A 21,338-nucleotide genomic window follows, 5' to 3' on the forward strand; every position below is an offset into this window, starting at 1 on the left:
TACATTCCCAGCAACAAGGATTCCCTTTTCTCCACATCGTCACCAACATTTGTCGTCCCTTGTCTTTTTGGTAACAGTCATTATAACAGGTATGAGTTGATATCTCTTTGTGGTTTTGATGTGCATTCCCCTGATGATTAATGATGTTGAGCATTTTTAAGTGTATCTGTTCTCCATGTGAATAGCATCTTTGGAAAAATATCTATTTAGATCTTCTGCCATTTTTAAAAATTATATTGTTTAGGGGGCGCCTGGGTGGCTCAGTCAGTTAAGCATCCGACTCTTGATTTCGGCTCAAGTCAGGAGTTCACGGTTCACGAGTTTGAGCCCCGTGTGGCCCCCTGTACTGACAGCGCAGGGCCTGCTTGACATACTCTCTCTTCTCTTTCCCCCCTCTCTGCCCCTCCCCTGCACATTCAGTCTCTCTCTCCCTCTCAAAACAAATACATAAACTTCAAAAAAAGTTTTTAAAAAATTGTATTGTTTGTTGTTTGTTTTTTGCTGTTGAGTTGGATGAGTTCTTTGTACATTTTGGCTATTAGCCCCTTATCAGATACATGATTTGCAATTACTTTCTCCCATTCAGTATGTTGCCTTTTCATTTTGTTGATGGCTTCCTTTGATGTGCAGAAGCTTTTTAGTTCAGGGTAGTCCCACTTACTTATTTTTGCTACTGTTGCTTTTGCTTTTGGTGTCAGATCCAAAAAATCATGGCCAACAACTATGTCAAAGAGCTTACCACCTATATTTTCTTCTAGGAGTTTTATGGTTCCCGGTCTTATTTTCAAGTCTTCAATGCATTTTAACTTAGTTTTTGTGTGTGGTGTAAGAGAGTGGTGTAGTTTTATTCTTTCGCATGTGGCCTTTCAGTTGGCCAGCACCGTTGATCGAAAATGACTGAAGAAACCTGCGTATCATCATGACTGGAGTACTGTTCCTCACGGGCCACTCCTCTGCCAGGAACGGCTCTTTGTGTCACTATGACATGAAAGAAAAGTAATCTTTGATCTTATTTAAGCCAGTATATTTTTGTCATAGCAATCATACCAGCTCATCCATAGACTTGAACGCACCAATACGTTATGACCGACAATTCTATTATTACTACAAAACTTGGAAAAACTGCTACATGTGGGTATCAGGTGAAATGAAAAGAAGGCTTTGGGGGACAATGCTCATAATAGCAAAAAAGCGAGGACGAACTCCAATGTGGATCAATAGCAGAATGGATACATAAGTTGTGGTATATTCAAGCAACAGAATACTCTCAATGGGTGAACCACAACCCCAAGCGTCAGCACGGGTGAGTCTGAAAAGCATAATGTTGAGCAAATGGAGCACATCACTGCAGAATACTCACATTTTTTCAACTATATTCTTTCATTTATAGGGGCACCTGGGTGGCTCAGTTGGTTAAGTGTCTGACTTAGGCTCAGTTCAAGATCTCACTGTTCACTGTTTGTGAGTTCGAGCCCCACATTGGGCTCTGTGCTGACAGCTTGGAGCCTAGAGCCTGCTTCGGATTCTGTCTCTCTCTCCGTCCTTTCCCCACTCATACTGTCGCTCTCTGCCTCTCAAAAAATACATAAATGCTAATAAAACACCATTTTGTATTCTTTCATTGATAGAAAGTTTAAAAACGGGCAAAAGTCAACAACAAGCTGCTTAGGGATACAGGCACGAGCGACAAAAACTGTCAAGAAGGACATCGGGCCAATGGCTTCTGGGAGGGAATGGAGAGGAATGTGCTCAGTGGGCGTCTCCAGTTTTAGTCTACAGATACCTGGGTCCTAGGAACACAAGTATGCATGTGATCGTCATTCTTTAAATTGCACACATGTATTTTCACTCATCTTTTTGTACACATGATTATTTCACGGTAAAAAAAAAAATAAGATAGAAACAAGCAAAATTCCGTGTAGAAACAAAATGGGTTCTTTCCTACCGAGACTCAACACCAAAGTAAGAGCTGAGAGGTAAGGAAACTTACACAAACAGATGTGCATATAATTTGCACAGATTGCTAACAACACAATAACAGAACTAAACTCACACTATAACTGTGCATATAATTTGCACAGATTGCTAACAACACAATAACAGAACCTTTAGCCTGTCACAGGACACATAAATATGGCATTACGTGTAGGGAGCACTGGGGGGGGGGGGAGTGGACAAGGTTACTCATGGCCTTAGACGGTGGGAGGAGAGGTTCAGGCTGCCCCAGTCATGCCCCTACCCTTGCCACCCGGAGGGCCAAGGACAATCACTATGTCTGCACTTTTAAAACAAGTTCAGGAAATTCTGATGAGAATTTCAAACTGGAAAGGTTTCCTAAAAACTCCAAGGAAAAGAACAAAGAGAATAACATGACATTAAAGAGAACACGATGACTATGGAGGACAGAAAATAGATTTTCAACCTATGATGGTGTTTCTGAAAAAGAAACAAAAACTGATCCTGTAGATGCAATCATTAGAAGTATACATAAGAAATATGTCTGAGTTGGAAAAAAAAAAAGATTTACATCTCTAGATGAGAGAGGCTCATTTCACTCAAGGGAAATTAATAAATGTTGCTTCTTAACTCATATCCTGGTGACACCTTTAAATTTCAAGTTTAAAGAAAATAGCTTATAAATATTCACTGGGAGAAAATAAGCCAGGTTAATTAGCAACAAACAAATATTAAGCTGACTCCAGTCAGGGCAAGACATAGCAAAGTGAAGATAATGTTGTTTCCAGAAAAGAAGAAAAAACTTGAAGACATGGTCTAGTTTGCAAGAAATAAATCAAGATTAAGAACTAAAGAAGGGCAGGGGCGCCTGGGTGGCGCAGTCGATTAAGCGTCCGACTTCAGCCAGGTCACGATCTCGCAGTCCGTGAGTTCGAGCCCCGCGTCAGGCTCTGGGCTGATGGCTCGGAGCCTGGAGCCTGTTTCCGATTCTGTGTCTCCCTCTCTCTCTGCCCCTCCCCCGTTCATGCTCTGTCTCTCTCTGTCCCAAAAATAAAATTAAAAAAAACCGTTGAAAAAAATTAAAAAAAAAAAAAAAGAACTAAAGAAGGGCAGAAGTCATGATTTTAAAAAAGGTTGTAAGGTAGGGGCGCCTGGGTGGCTCAGTCAGTTGAGCTTCCGACTTCAGCTCAGGTCATGGTCTTATGGTTCATGAGTTCGAGCCCTGCGCCAGGCTCTGTGCTGACGGCTCAGAGCCTGGAGCCTGCTTTGGATTCTGTGTCTCCTTCTCTCTCTGTCCCTTCCCCGTTCATGTTCTGTCTCTCTCTCTCTCTCTCTCAAATATAAAATAAAACACACACAAAAACATTTAAAACAATAAAAATAAAAAGGTTGTGAGATTAAAGATAAACATGGCTAAGTAAGTACAAGTCATTGCTATTCAAACGGTTACAAAATTAAAAGAAAAGCTAAGTAATTAGAAATACTTTTATGTGATAAAAAGAATCACATAATAATAATGTAGTTCTCTACACAGAATAAAATTAACACAGACTGGAAGGATAGGAGGGATACACTGATGAAATTAAGGCTGAAATGACACTTGGAGGGACAAAACCACATATAACCCCTTGTTTTACTCAGAGTGAGTTAAGACTTGAACTTGTTTGGTTCTTGTTATTGTAACTTCAGAAATGTAATTTGATTTTCCATTAAAGTTTACTATTACAATACAGATAATAAAAACCACAACTAAAATGTGGTTCATATTACATAAGCCAGGAGATAAAGAGAAGAACCAGCAGTCATAAAATAAGGTGACGAAACCCCCCAAAAATATCACCTATGCTGTTTCAGTTTGCATATTATTTTTTTTCAGTTTGCATATTAAATGTAAATGAGCGACAGGTTAGATTTAAAAAACTAAAATCCAATCATGCTGTTACTTAACAGTTCACAACTGGGGCGCCTGGGTGGCTGAGTCGGTTGAGCGTCTTCCGCTCAGGTCATGATCTCACAGTTCATGGGTTCGAGCCCCGCATCGGGCTCTGTGCTGACAGCTCGGAGCCTGGAGCCTGCTTCGGATTCTGTGTCGCCCTCTCTCTCTCTCTCTCTCTCTCCCTCTCTCAAAAATGAATAAACATTAAAAAATGTTCAATATATATTAAAATTTTTTTAATTAAAAAAAGTTCACAACTAAAAGAAAATGACACAGCAACACAAAGATTGAGCAAAGATAGTAAAATACAGACAAGAAGATAATACACGTAACAAAATTAATAATAGACAAGTTAGACATCAAGGCTAGCATGAACCTCACTGGCCATGAATGAAAGGTATAATCCATAGCAAAGATAGGCCAGTGAAGAGTCTCCCTGAGCTGTTTTATATCATGAAACATCATGATATATAATGTGAAGCAAAAGCTATCATCGTGGCATTTTCCTTGCTAACTATATCTACTAGCTTGCTGTAGGGCATAGCCTCAAAACTTAAAAAAAAATCTTTGTCATTTATATTTAGTTAGACTAGATATCTGATGGCCACTTGGGTCTTTGCATTCTGAAATACCACCAGCTAAAGAGACTCAAAAAATATAATTTAACAAAATCCCAATCAAAATCCTAGTGGATATATTTTTTAAAGACATTGACTTGCAGATTCTAAAACATATGGAAGTACTAAGGGTATAGAATTGTCAAGACAATCTTGGAGAAGAATACAATGGAAGGACTTGCGCTATCTGATCTCAAGACTTATTACAAAGCTATATTAATTAAGACGATCTAGTATTGGCGAAAGGACAAATAGACCAATGGAACAAAAACAGATTTTAAAAACAGATTCATGAACACATTGTTAACTGAATTAGAACAAAGGAACCAGCGAAACTCAGTGGGAAAGGAAGATCAAAATCCCATCATAAGTATATGCGGAATGTGGGATACAGCCAAGGCCACAGAAAACACAATCTGCCGCACAGAGGAAAAGCTAAGTTGATCTTCATTAAGATTAAGAATTTCTGGGGCACCTGGGTGGTGCAGTCAGTTAAGCGTCCGACTTCAGCCAGGTCATGATCTCGCGGTCCGTGAGTTCGAGCCCCGCGTCAGGCTCCGGGCTGATGGCTCAGAGCCTGGAGCCTGTTTCCGATTCTGTGTCTCCCTCTCTCTCTGCCCCTCGCCCATTCATGCTCTGTCTCTCTCTGTCCCAAAAATAAAATTAAAAAAATAAATAAGATTAAGAATTTCTTACAAAAATTAAAAATTTCTGACCTTCAAAAGATGCTGTTCTGAAAATAGAAGGAGGAACTGCAGATGGGAATAAATATTTGCAATGCGTATATGACAAAAGACACATCTAGAATATATAACAAAAGGCTACAACTCAAGAATAATTAAAAACAGACAAAATGGGAGGAAGGGGGAATGGGGAATTATTATTTAAAGAATACAAAGTTTCATTTTTGCAAGATGAAATGGGTTCTGGAGGTTGGTTTCACAACAATGTGAATATACTTTATTAAACTCCACACTTAGAAATGGTTAAGATGGTAAACTTATGAGTATTGTGCCACAATATTTTTAAAAAGTCTTGAACGGTCCCTTTACGAAAGTAGATCTAAAACTAATCAATAAGCACAGCAAAATACATTAACATCATTTTTTTAACAGTTTATTTACTTTTGAGAGAGAGACAGAGTGCGAGCGGGGGAGGAACAGAGAGGGAGACAGAATCTGAAGCAGGCTCCAGGCTCTGAACTGTCAGCACAGAGCCCGACGCGGGGCTCAAACCCGTGAACCGTGAGATCATGACCTGAACCGAGGTTGGACGCTTAACTGACTGAGCCACCCGGACATCCCTTAACATCATTAATTATTAGGGAATGCAAGTTAAAACTTCAGTGAGACATTATTTTAGGATGGCTGAGCTTTACAAACTGACGAGATCATGTCGGTGAAGATGTGGGCCACAGGAACTCTCAAACGTTCAGAATATAAATATAACTCTCAAAAATAGAAATATTAAAAAATATATAAAAATATATGCCCATGCCCCAGCTATTCCAGTCCTACCTGAGGGTTGCAAAAGCATATTCCCAGAAATAACTAGTACAAGAATGTTTGTAGCACCTTCCCCCCCCCCCCCAAACAGCCCCTACCTGGAAACAGCCCAGGTGTCCATCAGAGGAGAATGGATCAACAAATTGGTTTTTATTCATACCGTAGGATGCTATTCAGCAATCCAAAGAAATTGCTATAGATGCACACAGTAACATGGATGAATCACAAGAGCACCATGCTGAGTAAAATAAGCCAGACAGAAAAGGACACACACTGCATGATTCCACCTGCATAAATTTTAAGAGCGAGCAAAACTAACCTGCAGTGATAGAAATCACAGCAATATTTATCCGGTGTGGGGGATGTGACTAAGGTATTGTCTGGAAAGGGACGCAGAAAACTTCCAGGGAAGATGGGAATGCTCTATCCTTTCTTTCACTTAGGTGATGGCTATGCAGATCAAAGCCCTTCGAATGATACACTTGGTATTTGTGCCCTTTCCCAGATGTATACCTCCGTAGCAAGAAAATATTAAACCTTTTTTATAGCATTGATTCAGACCTGCAACTTAAAGTTCGATATTTCCTTATTCGTGTCTGTCTTCTCTGCTCTGTGAGTCAGGCACTACTCTAATCTCTGTGCGCCAAACAGTTTACAGGACAGATCAGTCTGTGATCTCATGAAAGGTACAGTCTATAAAGAAAAGCGCCCTATCTGTCATGTGAGCTATCTCATTCCCAGCACAGAGCATGGTGCTTGGTACATGTTTACACTCAATAAATATTTGTGGAGTGGATGGGCAGCTACTGCGCAGGGAACCGAGGAAAAATGTTAGTTACCCAGTACTCACTCACTCATCACTCCCTCTCTTCCTCTCCACCCCCCTCTGTTTTACTTCAATATTTGCTCTCCACTCTGACGAGTGTCTCAAGGGCCCGTATACTGTGTGGATGTATGGTCAAGAATCAGGAGCCTGGAATCCCAGAGAGGTAATGGCATATGGATGGATTCTAGACCCGACGGGGCACCAGCCCTCCTCCGCAGGAAGATAGACCCGATTGCTTGGGGGCAGGGAAGAGATTCTTCTCAAAAAAAAAAAAAAAAAAAAAAAAGACTGGATCTATTAATATGCTTAGATCAGTGTAACTTTGAGATTTTAGAATTCTGTTTCATAAAAGCTGGCCAATTCACATTTGGAGCAGACAGTTTTACCAGGGAAATCCTAAAAAAGCCTGATGTTTGAGTAGCACAACAATCTCACAGATCCTCCAGTATTTTATCTGTCTAGGTGATTCAATATCTGAAATGAGGATTCTTCCCATTGAACCTGTAACCTTCAGGGCCGCTTGGGTGGCTCAGATGGTGAAGCGACCGACTTCGGTTCAGGTCATGATCTTGTGGTGTGTGAGTTCCAGCCGGGAGCCCCGCACCGGGGTCTGTGCTGATAGCTCAGAGCCTGGAGCCTGCTTTGGATTCTGTGTCTCCCTCTGTCTCTGCCCCTACCCTGCTCACACTCTGTCTCTCTCTCAAAACTAAATTAACCTTTAAAAAAAATTAAAAAAAAAAAAAAAGAAACTGTAACCTTCAGTTGAGAAGAGGAAAAAACAAAAGGGGAAAATAGAGATTATGTATTTAAAAAAATTTTTGTAATGTTTTATTTATTTTTGAGAGAGAGAGAGAGAGAGAGAGAGAGAGTGAGAGCATGAGCGAGGGAGGGGCAGAGAGAGAGCGGGACACAGAATCCAAAGCAAGCTCCAGGCTCTGAGCTGTCAGCACAGAGCCCGACACAGGGCTCGAACTCACAAACAGTGAGATCATGACCTGAGCCGAAGTCAACGCTTAACCGACTGGGCCACCCAGGCGCCCCAGAAATGTACTGGGTATATTTCTATACTGGACTTCATTTACCTTTATAAATGAAGCTCCCAAATAAACCGTTAAGCAAACAGGTTAAAAAAATAGTCTCTTTTAAAATTGGGCTTTATCTCCAGGTGACTTCTAGTATGAAGACGAATGGTTTGAAACTAGAAAAAGATTCTTTTACCTCCCTTTGCCCTTTGCAAGTCACTGGATACTTGGATCTTAAGCTCTGATATTTCCTTCCATTCCATTCATGCCCACACATGTTCAGACTGACAGGTGCCGCCCAGGGAGTGTCACCCCTCGCGGAAATCTTTGTTGCCTCTGTTAAAGCGCAACTATGTTGCGTTGAAACAATTTGTTCTCACGTCTATACCTCACATCAGATTGAGCTCTTTGGGGTCAGGCCCTCTGTCCTATGTCCTTAGTGTCTAGCAGAGTGACCATCATGTACTATCTCCAGAGTCTATAAGCATAGGGGTTCAATAAATGTTAAATAAGAACAGAAAGACATGTACAAATATCACCAAAGAGACCAACAGCATCTAAACATTACATGTACTCACAATATAATTGAAGGATGAATCAGCAAGTACTGCAAACTGACGAAACAACGTGTGCCTAGTAAACATCTCATTTTTAAGGACATGAAAGCTGAAATAAAAGAAACAGTGAGATTGAAACGTATAGAAATCATAGGACAATGCAAATTAATATTATGTTCATGTATGTGGTTAGGAACGACAATTTTCACTGTGAAAGAGATACAAGGAGAACATTTAAAATAGCAGTATTTTATTTTCGTTTTTATTTTATTTATTATTATTATTATTTTAACGTTTTATTTATTTTTGAGACAGGGAGAGACAGAGCATGAACAGGGGAGGGTCAGAGAGAGAGGGAGACACAGAATCTGAAACAGGATCCAGGCTCTGAGCTGTCAGCACAGAGCCTGACGCGGGGCTTGAACTCACGGACCGCGAGATCATGACCTGAGCCAAAGTTGGTCGCTTAACTGACTGAGCCACCCAGGTGCCCCTATTTTTATTTTATTTTTTAAAAGATTTTATTTTTAAGTTATCTCCACACCCAACATGGGGCTTGAACTCACAACCTTCAGATCAAGGGTTGCATGCTCTACTGACTGAGCCAGCCAGGCGCCCCTACTGTTTTCAAAAATTTTTTCTTATGTTTTATATTTGAGAGAGAGACAGAGAGCGAGTAGGGGAGGGGCAGAGAGACAGAGACAGAATCTGAAGCAGGCTCCAGGCTCCAAGTAAGAGCTCAATAGATGGGTTGAATAGTAGAATGGATACAGCAGAACACATGATTCTTAAACTGAAAGGAAGACCTATCTATTTATCTATCTATACACACACATATATATATATACACATATATATACACATATATACACATATATACATATGTGTATACACATATATGTGTGTATATGTGATACACACACACATATATATATATGTGTGTATATATGTGTATACACATACATACATATGTATATACACATATATATACACATATACATATATATGTGTATATGTGTATATATATGTATGTGTATATATATATATATATATACATATATATATGTATGTATATTCAAAGTGAAGCCCAGAGGGAAAGAAAAATAGGAAACACCAGACAAGAGTATAAGAAAGATGTAGGTCATAGCTAAAAAGAAGCACTTACATATAATTAGAATCCTAGAAAAAGAGAGGCTGATAGTTGATAGGTCTCAATATCTATAATGGAGGTCAGTACTCAATGCACTGGCATCATTAACACTGAGGAAACACATCCTCACACTGAGGAAAGTAACTCCCAGCACAGATTTCTATACTCAGAGAAAATATTCCTCAATAATGAAGGTAAAATAAAGACATCTCCCTATAAAGAAAGCCGACAGAATTATTTGCCAGCAAACTATATTAAGAGAAAAACTAAAGAGTGCTGATCCAGCAGCAGGAAAACGACCCCAGATGGAAACACACTGCACACAGGAAGAAACGAAGAGCTCACAGAGTAAAAATGTGGGTTAATGTCAGTGAATGCTGACTGCACCAAACAATAATTGTAATGTCTGATGGTGTTGAACATTCATATGGAATCAAAATGAAAACGTAGAAGGGGTTAAATGGAGGTAATATGTTCTAAGTTTCTAGAATTCTTTCCTTTTTTTTCTTGAAGTTTAATTGACATACACAGTCCTATTAATTTCAGATGTACATCACAGTGATTTTAAGGTTCTAGAATTCTTGCGGAAGTATAAAATAGAAATTTGTAGAAGACTGTGATAAACAAAGGGTGTGGGTTAAAATTTCAGAAAGAGTAAAGAAAGAATAACTAACAAGTCAATAAAAGAAAATATGGAATAAAAGTAAGTTGATTAATCCAAAAGAAGGTGAAAATGAGAGAAAAAGAAACGGGCTGGCTAAACAGAAAAAAAATGTGTTAAGTGATAGATACAAACTCAATGATACCAGTAATCTCACTAAAAGTAAATGAAGTGGGCCAATTAAATAAATAAGATTGGCAAAACAGATTAAAAATCCAGCTCCACCCTGCTTAGAAGAGACACATTCAATATAAAAACAAGATAGGCCAAAAGAAAAAAGCTGAAGAAAATGCACCATTCAATCTTAATCATAAAAGAGTGATATAGTTTTATTACTATTAGATGAAGTAGACATTAAACCAAGAACATTTTTACTGATAAAGAGGAATGGCTCATGACGACACATACAAATGATAACTTCAGAAGAAGATATCATGATTCTAAATTTGTAAGTATTCAGCAACATAGTCATGAAATATTTAAAGCAAAAATTGAAGGAACTAAAAGAGAAATAAATCTATAAGCATAGTGGAAAATTTAATACTTCGGTTTCAATAGTTGGAACTGTGACAAAAATATAAGTATATAAAAGACACAATGAATAAACTTGACCTAATTGAAATATATAAAACACTGCACCCAATGATAGAATTCCTATTCTTTATAAGTGCCCATGGATCTTTTTTCAAAATCAACCATACACTGAGCATAAAACAAACATCAAAAATATTAACAGACTGTAATAATTCAGAGTAGGTTCTCCGAGCACAGTAGAATTAATCTAGAAACACAACTAGCAAATCTTCAACTATCTGGAAATAAAACTTATCACTTCTAAATAACCTATGCATCAAAGATGAAATAAAATAGAATTTAGAAAATGTTTTATACCGAACAATAGTGTATAACGTGTCACAATTTGTGGGATGCAGCTCAAGCAGTGCTTAGAGGACAATATATAGCCTGACATGTACATGGTAGAAGAAAAAAATCATATCAGCTTTCTTCTTAGGAAGGACAGCAAGTCATACACAAAGAAAGTAGAAGGAACAAAATAATAAAGTTAAGAACAGAAACTAATGAAAAGAAACCAAATATATGTGAGAAATTTAACAAAGGAAAAACGATTTCTTTGAAATAAGTAATAAAGCTGACTCTTAACAAGATTGATCAAGAAAAAAGAAGAAAACAAAAATTATCATTATCAGAAATGAAAAGGGGACATCATTAGATCTTACTGATAATTTAAGTGTATATATAATATGAGGATATTATGAACAACTTTAAGTCGATCTGACACTTTAGTGAAAAGGTGAAATTCTTCTAAAAAGACAACAGAAATTATGAAATCTACTAAAAGTAGAAAATCAAAATAACTCAGTATCTATTTAATGAATTGGATAATATTTAAAACCTTCCTTCAGGGATCACCAACAAACTCATAAAAATATGTTCAATCACCATTCACCATCAGGGAAATGCAAATCAAAACCACAATGAGAGGGGCGCCTGGGTGGCTCAGTCGATTTCGGCTCAGGTCATGATCTCGCTGTTCGTGAGTTGAAGCCCTGCATCAGCCTCCACACTGCTACTGGTGTGGAGCCTGCTTCAGATTCTCTCTCTCTGACTCACCCCAGCTTCCACACACTCTCTCTTTCTCAAAATAAATAAATAAACTTAAAAAACACACCGTGAGACATCACCTCACGCCTCCCAAAATGGTTAACATCAACAACACAGGAAACAACAGGAGTTGGCAAGGAAGTGGAGAAAAAGGAAAGTTCATGCACTGTTGGTGAGAATGCAAACTGGTACAGCCACTGTGGAAAACAGTGTGGAGATTCCTCAAAAAGTTAGAAATAGAACTACTCTATGATCCAGTAATCGCACTACTGGGTATTTACCCAAAGAATACAAGAACACTAATGCAAAGGGATACATGTACCCCTATGCTTGTAGAAGTATTATTTACAATAGCCAAGATATGGAAGCAGCCCAAGCATCCCCATCAGTTGATGAATGGATAAAGAAGATACACCACGGAATATTATTCGGCCAAAAAAATTGAATCTTGCCATTTGCAACAACACAAATGGAGCTGGAGAGTATTCTGCTAAGTGAAGTAAGTCAGAGATAGACAAATACCATACGATTTCACTCATATGTGGAATTTAAGAAACAAAACAAATGAGCAAAGGGAAAAAAGAAAGAGAAACAAACCAAGAAAGAGACTCCTCACTATAGAGAACACACAGACGGCTCCCAGCGGGGACGGGGGGGAAATAGGTGATGGGGATTAAGGAGTGCACTTGTAATCAGCGCTGGGTGTTGTATGGAACCGATAAATCATTACATTGTACAACTGAAACTAATATAACACTGTATGTCAACTAACTGGAATTAAAATAAGAACTCAAAAAAACAAAAAAAACCAAAAAACCTTCCCCCAGAGAATGATAAACATTAACTTCAGGATAGACATTATATTGGAGGAAGAAAAGGCACTAGGCACTGGGTGGGCACATGGCGGCTACGAAGCTACTACTAATACTCTATCTTGTAGTGAGAATACACGTGTTCACTATCTTGTTATCTTTATACTATACTAGGATATCTTGAGTATTCTTCTGTACGTATTCAATGATGAACAAAAAAATGTTTTTAAACAAATAAAATAAGAGTAACATGTTTTTAGGGTCAGAAAGAGCTGTGTCCGTGCCTGAGACCTGCCACTCTTCAGCTACATGAATTCTGCCAAATTCCTTCAACTTCTTTCAACTTCAGTTTCCTCCCAAGAAAAGTGGAGTTAGCATTTTTTTAACTACCTCCTACAGTTTCAAGGAGGATCTGATGCACGTAAAATGATTAGCATTGTCTCTGGCACATCTAGCAAACTAAAACATTCATTGACTATGTTCACCACACTCATAACTCGCTAACACACAACTAGCAACCGCCATTTTGAATGCGGTGAATGGCAGGCCCACTGTGACTCCCCCTCCCCCCGTGAGTAGATTGCTATGAGAGGGGATATGAATCTCTCTTGAAGAGAAATCGGTGACCTTTTTAGCCGAGGAGACGAATTGCCCAGCTTACTCCTTGTTCCTTTAGATGCTGCACAGTCGCTCCCTTGTCAGCTTGAAGTGTCAGAGTTACAGCAAGTGGTAGCCAATTCCTACTTTTCCTGCCGCCAGAAGTTCAACTAGTACACGCTCAATACATATTTGTTAAGTGAATGAATAAACAAAAGGACACATTAATTGTACTGTATGCTGAAAATGAGATAGAAGGCTGGCCTGGATTCTTACGTGCTTATCTTGTCTTGAACGTGTTGTCATGAAGTTCCTGTCTTCCCTTCAGTCCCTGCAGCGGCGGATACCACATGGTCGCCCCGCCAACAAAAGAGTTTCACTTTGACCCACCTGGATTGCTAGAAATGGGCCCCGATGAGCCAAGAAGTGGAAAATACAGAGGAGTCTTTCACGTTGACCATGTTCCTGCTGTACTCTGGTTGCTAGGTCCGCATAAGAGGAAGGGGCTGCACTTCCTGGTTTTGATGGGCTTTTTCCTTCCTCTTCCTCTTCCCCTTCCCCTCCTCCTCCTCCTCCTCCACCTCCTTTTAGTTTCAACTGTCACTGTATTGCAAGGTGGTAGAATCAATTATAAGTTTAAACTACATCCTGGTAATCTTTATTCGGGCAACAAGTTTTATTAAAAGCAAACTGCTCATGCAAAAGTGATCACAGAACAACTTAAAATACAGCACAAGGAGGATGAAAAATATCTCCCTGGCCAGTAGATTGTTTTCACTTTCTCACTACGTAAAATTCAAACTTTTCATTTTTAGGAGAGGTTAAGCGTAACTTTAGTAGACAGCAACACAGAAAGATTTTACCACATTGACTAGTCTCCTTGATCAATTGCTTCTAGCCGTCTCCATTGAGATAGACGCATTTATAGAACTGGCCGTACTTGAGCTTTCTTTGCGAGCAGCTTTAGATCTGCAATGCACTTGGCCATTGCCTCCTTTTCCTGCTGTGTAGAGACGCTCTTTGCACCGCATGCCTCTCCACCCAGTTTATCATGTGTTCTTGTTCCTTTTGACCCATCACGTTCTGCACAGAGATGTGATTGTCCAGATGATTCTTTACCTCCTTGTATACTCTATGCAGCCGTTCCTGGTAAGTAGGCTCCAGTGTTACTCCTCTGGACATCAAAAAGACAATGGCGCTTTTGAACCAAGGCCTGCTGTGACTTCTGCATATCGTTTGCGTTCTGGATCTGTTTGTTGGAAGTCTGTTTCACCTCTTCTAGTTGGGCAATTTTTTGCTCATTGTGTTTGTCAGCAAATTCTCCAGTAGAGGCACCACATTTGTTAACTACATAGATAAGCAGCCTTATTGTTGACACGGCAGAGAAGATCTCTGCAGTAATCACGTATATTTCTTTCGGTAGAAAATATAAGATAAGCTCAGTTCCAAGCACATAGGGTCCTGTTATGCCAGTCCTGGGATAAAGGAACTGGAGGAATTCTTCGGGGACCAGGTGCCCAGAACTTTTCCTCCATTTTCAGGAAAAGGTGGTACAAGGGCGAGATTTGGCTGCCCTGCGTGAAGGGCCAGTTGCCTTCCTATACCCCTGGAGTGAGGAGGGCTGCATTCTTTAGATAGGGGGCACTATGACACCCCCTCCCCCCCCCCCACAGAGTTAGCCAAATCCAGAACGTGGGACATTCTAGACAACAAACGGGCATATTTTTTTAGCAAATCAATGGACAGGAATGTGGAACTGTTATGGGGGGGGAGATTTAAGGGACATAACACTCAAATGTAGTGGTTCATCTTATCTGGATCTCTATTTTTTTAAAATTTTTTTAATTTTTTTAAATTTGTTAACATTTATTCATTTTTGAGACAGAGAAAGACAGAGCATGAGCAGGGGAGGGTCAGAGAGAGAGGGAGACACAGAATCCGAAACAGGCTCCAGGCTCTGAGCTGTCAGCCCAGAGCCCGACGCGGGGCTCGAACTCACGGACCTCGAATATCTGGATCTCACTTTAAATAAACAACTTTAAAAGATTCTCTTGAGATAATCAAGAAACTTTGGATATGGTTAAATAATAGCAAAGAATTTATATTCCTAACTTTATTAGGTGTGATAATGTCACAGCAGACACGTGAAAGAGAACATTTTTTTTTAATTTAAAAAAATGTTAGCTATTTCCATTGCAGAGTGAAATTCCGAATCTTCTACCTCATCAACTTGCCCTTCTTCATTCCACTCCAGTCACCTGGCCTCCTAACATCCTTTGAACACACAGGAAAGCTACCAACCCAGGGCCTTTGCACCTGCCGTTCCATCTGCCTGGAATGTTCTTCCAGACAACCTCATGGCTTGCTCCCTCATTTCAGTTCAGGTCTTCACTCAAATATCACCTTACTAGAAACATCTTCCCTGCCCACCCCTTCTAAACTCGCAACCCCTGCCCTGTCCTGCAGGGGAACGATGTGTTGTATAAAATGTCATAACTGGACATTTTATATATTTACTTGTCTATTGCGTTTCCTCCCAATAGAAGGTAAATTCTGTGAGGGCAGAGACTTGGTTATTTTGTTTACTGCGCTATCTCCAGAATCTACAAAAGTGAAACTAACTTTAATGGGCCTGCTGTTGGGAGTGTAAACTGTTACAGCCTTCCTAGAGAAGAACAGGAGCCTGTTTAACGGACTAAGGTGACCATGTGACTTATCAACCGATTCAGGACACATCTGAGAATGAAAGGAAATGCTATTGATCATTATACTAGGCAACCAGCTTAAACCAGAATCAGCCCAGGCAAATCAAGAAGCGTGGTCATCGTAACAGAACTCAACCACCTTACTCCATATGTACCAAAGGAAATCCTGGCAAGCCTTCAGAGGAGCTGGTGAAAACCAGACTGACCACCAAAAATGGAGTAGATTAGTAACACTAGGTAAAGGCATTCTATGGGAGCGTCTGGGTGGCTGTCGGTGAAGCGTCCAACTCTTGATTTTGGCTCAGGTCGTGGTGTCAGGGTCATGGGATACAGCCCCGCATCAGTCTCTGCACTGGGCATGGAGCCTGCTTAAGACTCTCTCTCCCTCTCTCTCTCTTACCCCTTTTCCCTTTACCCCCTCCCCTGCTTGCATTCTTTCTGTCTTAGAAAAAAACAAAATTAAAATTAAATATTAAAAAAAGACATACAATGGAATATTATGCAGTGTGGTCAGAAAAAAATTTTAAAAATTAAATTTTCGAAAAGACACACTATGGAATATTATGCAGTGGTCAGAAAAAATGGGCTAACTGATATATACAGGGCACTATGGATGGAATTGTAAAAAAATAGTGTAGTATAATCTTCAATTTTATAAAACCATAGGAATGACTTCATTGTTTTAGATACAAAAACGGAAGATAGGCAGGTGACTCTATCAGCCTGAGATTTCATTCAGTTTAACAATTTCATGGCAGGCGTCTTTGAGATGAATCATTTTGTTGCACATACATTTGCAAAGAGGACAGTTTGGATCTTTCACACAATGTAACTTTGCTAGATGAAGATGACTTGCTGGAGAAAGGCTCTATTTCCAAATAACTAAAAGTATCCGTTCTGGACAGTAGGCTGGCTAAACTGGGGAGAGGACTTTGGGCTGAGATATTTAGGAATGGACAAATATACTCCAAGATTGAAGCCAACTTTCATTGGCTACAAAAGAGAAGCTGGAAAATTCAGACCGATCTAAGTTCTGAGTTTTGTTTGATGGTCTTAATAGCCTGCTCCCCACACTCAGCCTAGGAAACCGCAAGAATCAGGGGGAAAAAAAAGATTGCTGCACCCCTTCAGAGATTCTGGAATGCCCTCCATGCTCTATCATGTACCTCCACACCTCTGTCCTGGAGAGCTCCCAGTTACTATTCATTCTGAATCCCATGTCTCTGAACAGTACCTTCAGACCGACATCTACGTTTGGTTGTCCGCTTAGCTTCCCCCCCCCTTCCTTTTCTTTCTTTTTCTTTTTTTTAATATATTTTATTTTTTAGAGGAGTTTTAGATTCACAGCAAATTGAGAAGGATGTACAGAGGTTTCACATATACTTCCTGCCCCCACACGTGGATAGCTTCCTCCACGGTTATCAACCAACCGAGTGGTCCATTTGTTACAATCAATGAACCTACGCTCATACACCACTATTATTCAGAGTGCATAGCATTAAGGTTCAGTCTTGGTCTCGTACATTCATTTTTTTTTTTTTAAAGTAGGCTTCGTGCCCAGCACTGAGGCTAACTCGGGGCTTAAACTCACGACCCTGAAACCAAGACCTGAGCTGAGATCAAGAGTCGGATGCTTAACCAACTGAGCCACACAGGCGTCCCTCTATGGGTTTTAACAAATGTATAATGGCATGTATCTACCTTTGCGGTGTCGTACAAGGTAATGTCACTGCCCCCAAATCCTCTATGCTCCACTGATTCATCTCCCCTTAGCTCCAAACCCCTAGCAACTACTGGTCCTTTTGCTGTCTGCATACTTTTACCTTTTCCAGAACGGCATATGGAATCATAGCCTTTTCGGATGGGCTTTTCTTCAATTAGTAATATGTGAAAGTTTCAGGTTCTTCCATATCTTATCATGGTCTGATAGCTCATTTCATTTCACTGCTGAATAATATTCCATTGTCTGCATAAAAGACATCTTGGTTGCTTCCAAGTTTTGGCAGTTATAAATAAACCTGCCATCAGCACCCATGTCTGCTCGACTCTGGATTCCAATTCCCCTCACTTCCCACCCTGGGAAACTGTGTCTTGTATCACCATGAGCCGAACACTGGGGACTTCATGAGTCAACCCCACACCATCCCCTCACCTGTCCAGGGTCTAGCTTCTGAGAAGCCTTCAGGCAGCTGAATTAAGAAGAAGGGGCAAGACTCAGAAAAACCGCGGAATGCCCAAGACTCCAGATTTATTCCGATTTGGCTTTGGCAGTTGTTGTGAAATTCGAATTTCATAGACAATTGAAAATGAATGTTTTGCGGGTGTACTCGTGGCAATGAGAGACAACAGGCTGTCAAGGGCTGCATCTTCTTTCCCACCTCCCCCCACCTCCGGACCACACCCTGACGTGAACTGAGAACAAAGATACAAGAGTCTCGGCCTGTCAGGGGTGAAACTAACGAAACCGGGGACGGCAGGTGTACCGGGGAAAGTGCTACGCCTCCCGTGACATCAGAGGCAAGCTCAACACCCGAGCAGGGAGAGAAGTGGAGAGAGAAGAGGAAGGGAGCAGTATAGAGTTTCTGGTTACCTAACCTCCCCTGCCCCCCACATCCAAGAATGAAGGGGTTTATAACGGGTTGAAAGGGAGGGGAAGAAGGAGGGAATACAGAGCCCAGCGAGCTGGACCGGACACTTCCTACCTTCAGTTCTGCGGGGGGGAGAGGGGAGCAATCTCCCTGGATGCTACGCTGGCGCATGCGGAGAGAAGGGGCGAGGGAAGGGGTGCGTACATCCACCTCTTAGACGTGCGCACTCGACAGTGATGGGGGAACAGCGTGTGTGCAAGTTGTCTGTGACCTGGGTGGGAAGTGTGATGCGCATCGGTGGGTCTGGCCACCCCCAGGAGCTCAGCAGGCAGATCAGGGGGACGGTTCGGATGGGTGTCTGGGGTTGAGGCGGGAAAGGCGGCATCGCTGTGGCACCAGGAAGAGGGGGATCTATTCTCGGGCCCATGTGCCACACCTGCACGCCATCTGGGTAGAGAGAAGCGACACTGATGGCATCAGCCGCTGTACCAGGCATGCCACACTAAGAGAAAGGACGAGCCCCTGTCCTTGTCATCGCCGGTTAGTTTCCATCTTCCTGGAAATAGAGCCAACTCGGCAGAGACAGAAAAGGAGCTTGGAGAGAAAGCTCTGAATTGGACCGGAGCTGAATATAAATCATGAAATCGGCTGAGAAATTGTTGGATTTGACCGTTACTTTGGCTGGCCAAGGTGAAGTGTTTCCTCTACTGAACAAAATGATGGCTCCCAATCTGAGCTCTGTTAGATGAAGTGAAATGACCATTCTAGCGATGCAAATCTGCGACTGCACCGTTAATCTCCATCCCACACCATGATGCAGTGCCCGGGATATATACACTGTCTATGTTATATATCACCTTGAACGAACACTTGGTGATGCAACCACACCAGAGAAACAATGCATTAGATCCCAACATCATGTCCCAGTTAGTCGACTAAATGAGAAAACATAGAAACTATGCAACCAGACTTCTTGCTCTTCACGATATTTAGATATCAACATGGGGTCTGCACAGACCAAAATGATGAATATGATTGTCAACATCCTGACTAACAGCAAATCAACTTGAAGTAAACCTGAGACATTGTTGTAAATGGTCTTTGAAACACAGGATGAATCCCATTGGGACAGATATAAGGTAAATATTAAGGATGAACGTGAACCCTACAGAAATAAGTAAGGGGAAGAGAGTCTACTCAGTTTCAGAGAGACTCCAAAATCCATGTTTGGGGAAATGAAATGAAGTGCATATTCAAGTTGCCTTTGTTCTCAGTCTTGTGTTTCACCAGGGTCTATATTCTATCCTTATAATGACTGTATGAGGTGGTTGGGGCAAGTATCAATGTGCACATTTTTCAGGGCACAAAGTGTCATCGGCGCAAACTCGAAGCACAAGCAGGAGCACAAAGCAGAATGTTTTACTACAAGGAGGAGATCTTTCTGTCACATCTGATGATATTTCTGCTATCACGTGGATTATCAGTGTACCGCCTGGGACTATTTCAGTGTAATGAACACAGCTATTTATGGTTTTTTCCTCTCTCTCTCACACACACACAATAATAGTGTATGCTTATGAAACGCTGTACAATTGTAGGGCATTAACATCCTATGACATCAGGTGAGTCTCACGCTTGACCTATGACACGAGACCAACACTCAGTCGATCCTGTCTTGAATGCTGCTTGACTGTGAGAAAATCTTGCAAAGGAACTTTCTTTTTTTTTTTTTTAAATTTTTTTTTCAACGTTTATTTATTTTTGGGACAGAGAGAGACAGAGCATGAACGGGGGAGGGGCAGAGAGAGAGGGAGACACAGAATCGGAAACAGGCTCCAGGCTCTGAGCCATCATCAGCACAGAGCCCGACGCGGGGCTCGAACTCCCGGACCGCGAGATCGTGACCTGGCTGAAGTCGGACGCTTAACCGACTGCGCCACCCAGGCGCCCCAACAAAGGAACTTTCAACATGCAATAAAGAAGAGACTCTGGGGGACGTTATGGCCGAAAACAAGAGGATCGAATATAGATGTGTGAAATTAACATGCTAGGACTAGGGAGAAAATAAATAGGCATTTACTTGGTGCTGCTTTTAGCCTTTCCAGAATTGTAGAGTGGTCTCCAGAATTTTACACTTTCAAAAAGTCAGAGATGACATCGGGGAGATAAATTCAAACGACTGTGTGAGTTGGGGCACCTGGGTGGCTCAGTCGGTTAAGTGCCAGACTTCCGCTCAAGTCATGACCTCACGGTTCGTGGGTTCGAGCCCCGCATCCAGCTCTGTGCTGACAGCTCAGAGCCTGGAGCCTGTTTCAGATTCCGTGTCTCCCTCTCTCTCTCAGCCCCTTCTTGGCTCATACCCTGTCTTTCTCTCTCTCTCAAAAATAAATAAACATTAAAAAATTTTTTTAAAAAAAGAATAAATCTTAAAAACAAAGTTGAAATATGGAGATAGGGACTGAAAACAGAGTCTTGACTTAGTTTTTCTTTGAAGTGACTTCAACAACTCTTCTATTATAGGCCAATTAGTTTGCATTTCCTGTTAAAAGTGTATGTTGGCATTTTATATTAATTAATATGTACAGAGAAATGCAAGGCTCCCAATTCCCTTAAAAGATGATTAGTCACATTTTTATAAATAGAATATGTATATATCACCACATACCTGTTTCTGAGAATATAGAATTTCTTTTCCCAGTTTTTGTTTATCCATTCAGATTCTTTCTTAAATCTGTAATAAATTTATAGATGGTTAAATGTTTTATTAACTACAAATGAACAAC

At 40.7% G+C, this 21,338-nt stretch overlaps 1 protein-coding gene across 4 annotated transcripts in view; it reads right to left on the bottom strand.

The window, feature by feature from the left end:
- CB4H10orf67 (chromosome B4 C10orf67 homolog) overlaps positions 1 to 21,338 on the bottom strand; it is a 168,833-nt gene that overhangs the window by 34,665 nt on the left and 112,830 nt on the right. For 3 of the 4 annotated variants that reach the window (XM_019834072.3, XM_023256424.2, XM_019834070.3), the window contains 2 exons: positions 21,221 to 21,286; positions 8,441 to 8,528 (listed from right to left, as the gene is read on the bottom strand). In XM_019834072.3, the coding sequence (XP_019689631.2) occupies positions 8,441 to 8,528; positions 21,221 to 21,286 (154 nt within the window). The remainder of the gene's footprint in view (positions 1 to 8,440; positions 8,529 to 21,220; positions 21,287 to 21,338) is intronic. The other variant, XR_006600351.1, reaches the window with a different exon arrangement.

This window comes from Felis catus, chromosome B4, assembly GCF_018350175.1.
Source record: "Felis catus isolate Fca126 chromosome B4, F.catus_Fca126_mat1.0, whole genome shotgun sequence".
In the NCBI taxonomy this organism is placed as follows: Eukaryota; Metazoa; Chordata; class Mammalia; order Carnivora; family Felidae; genus Felis; species Felis catus.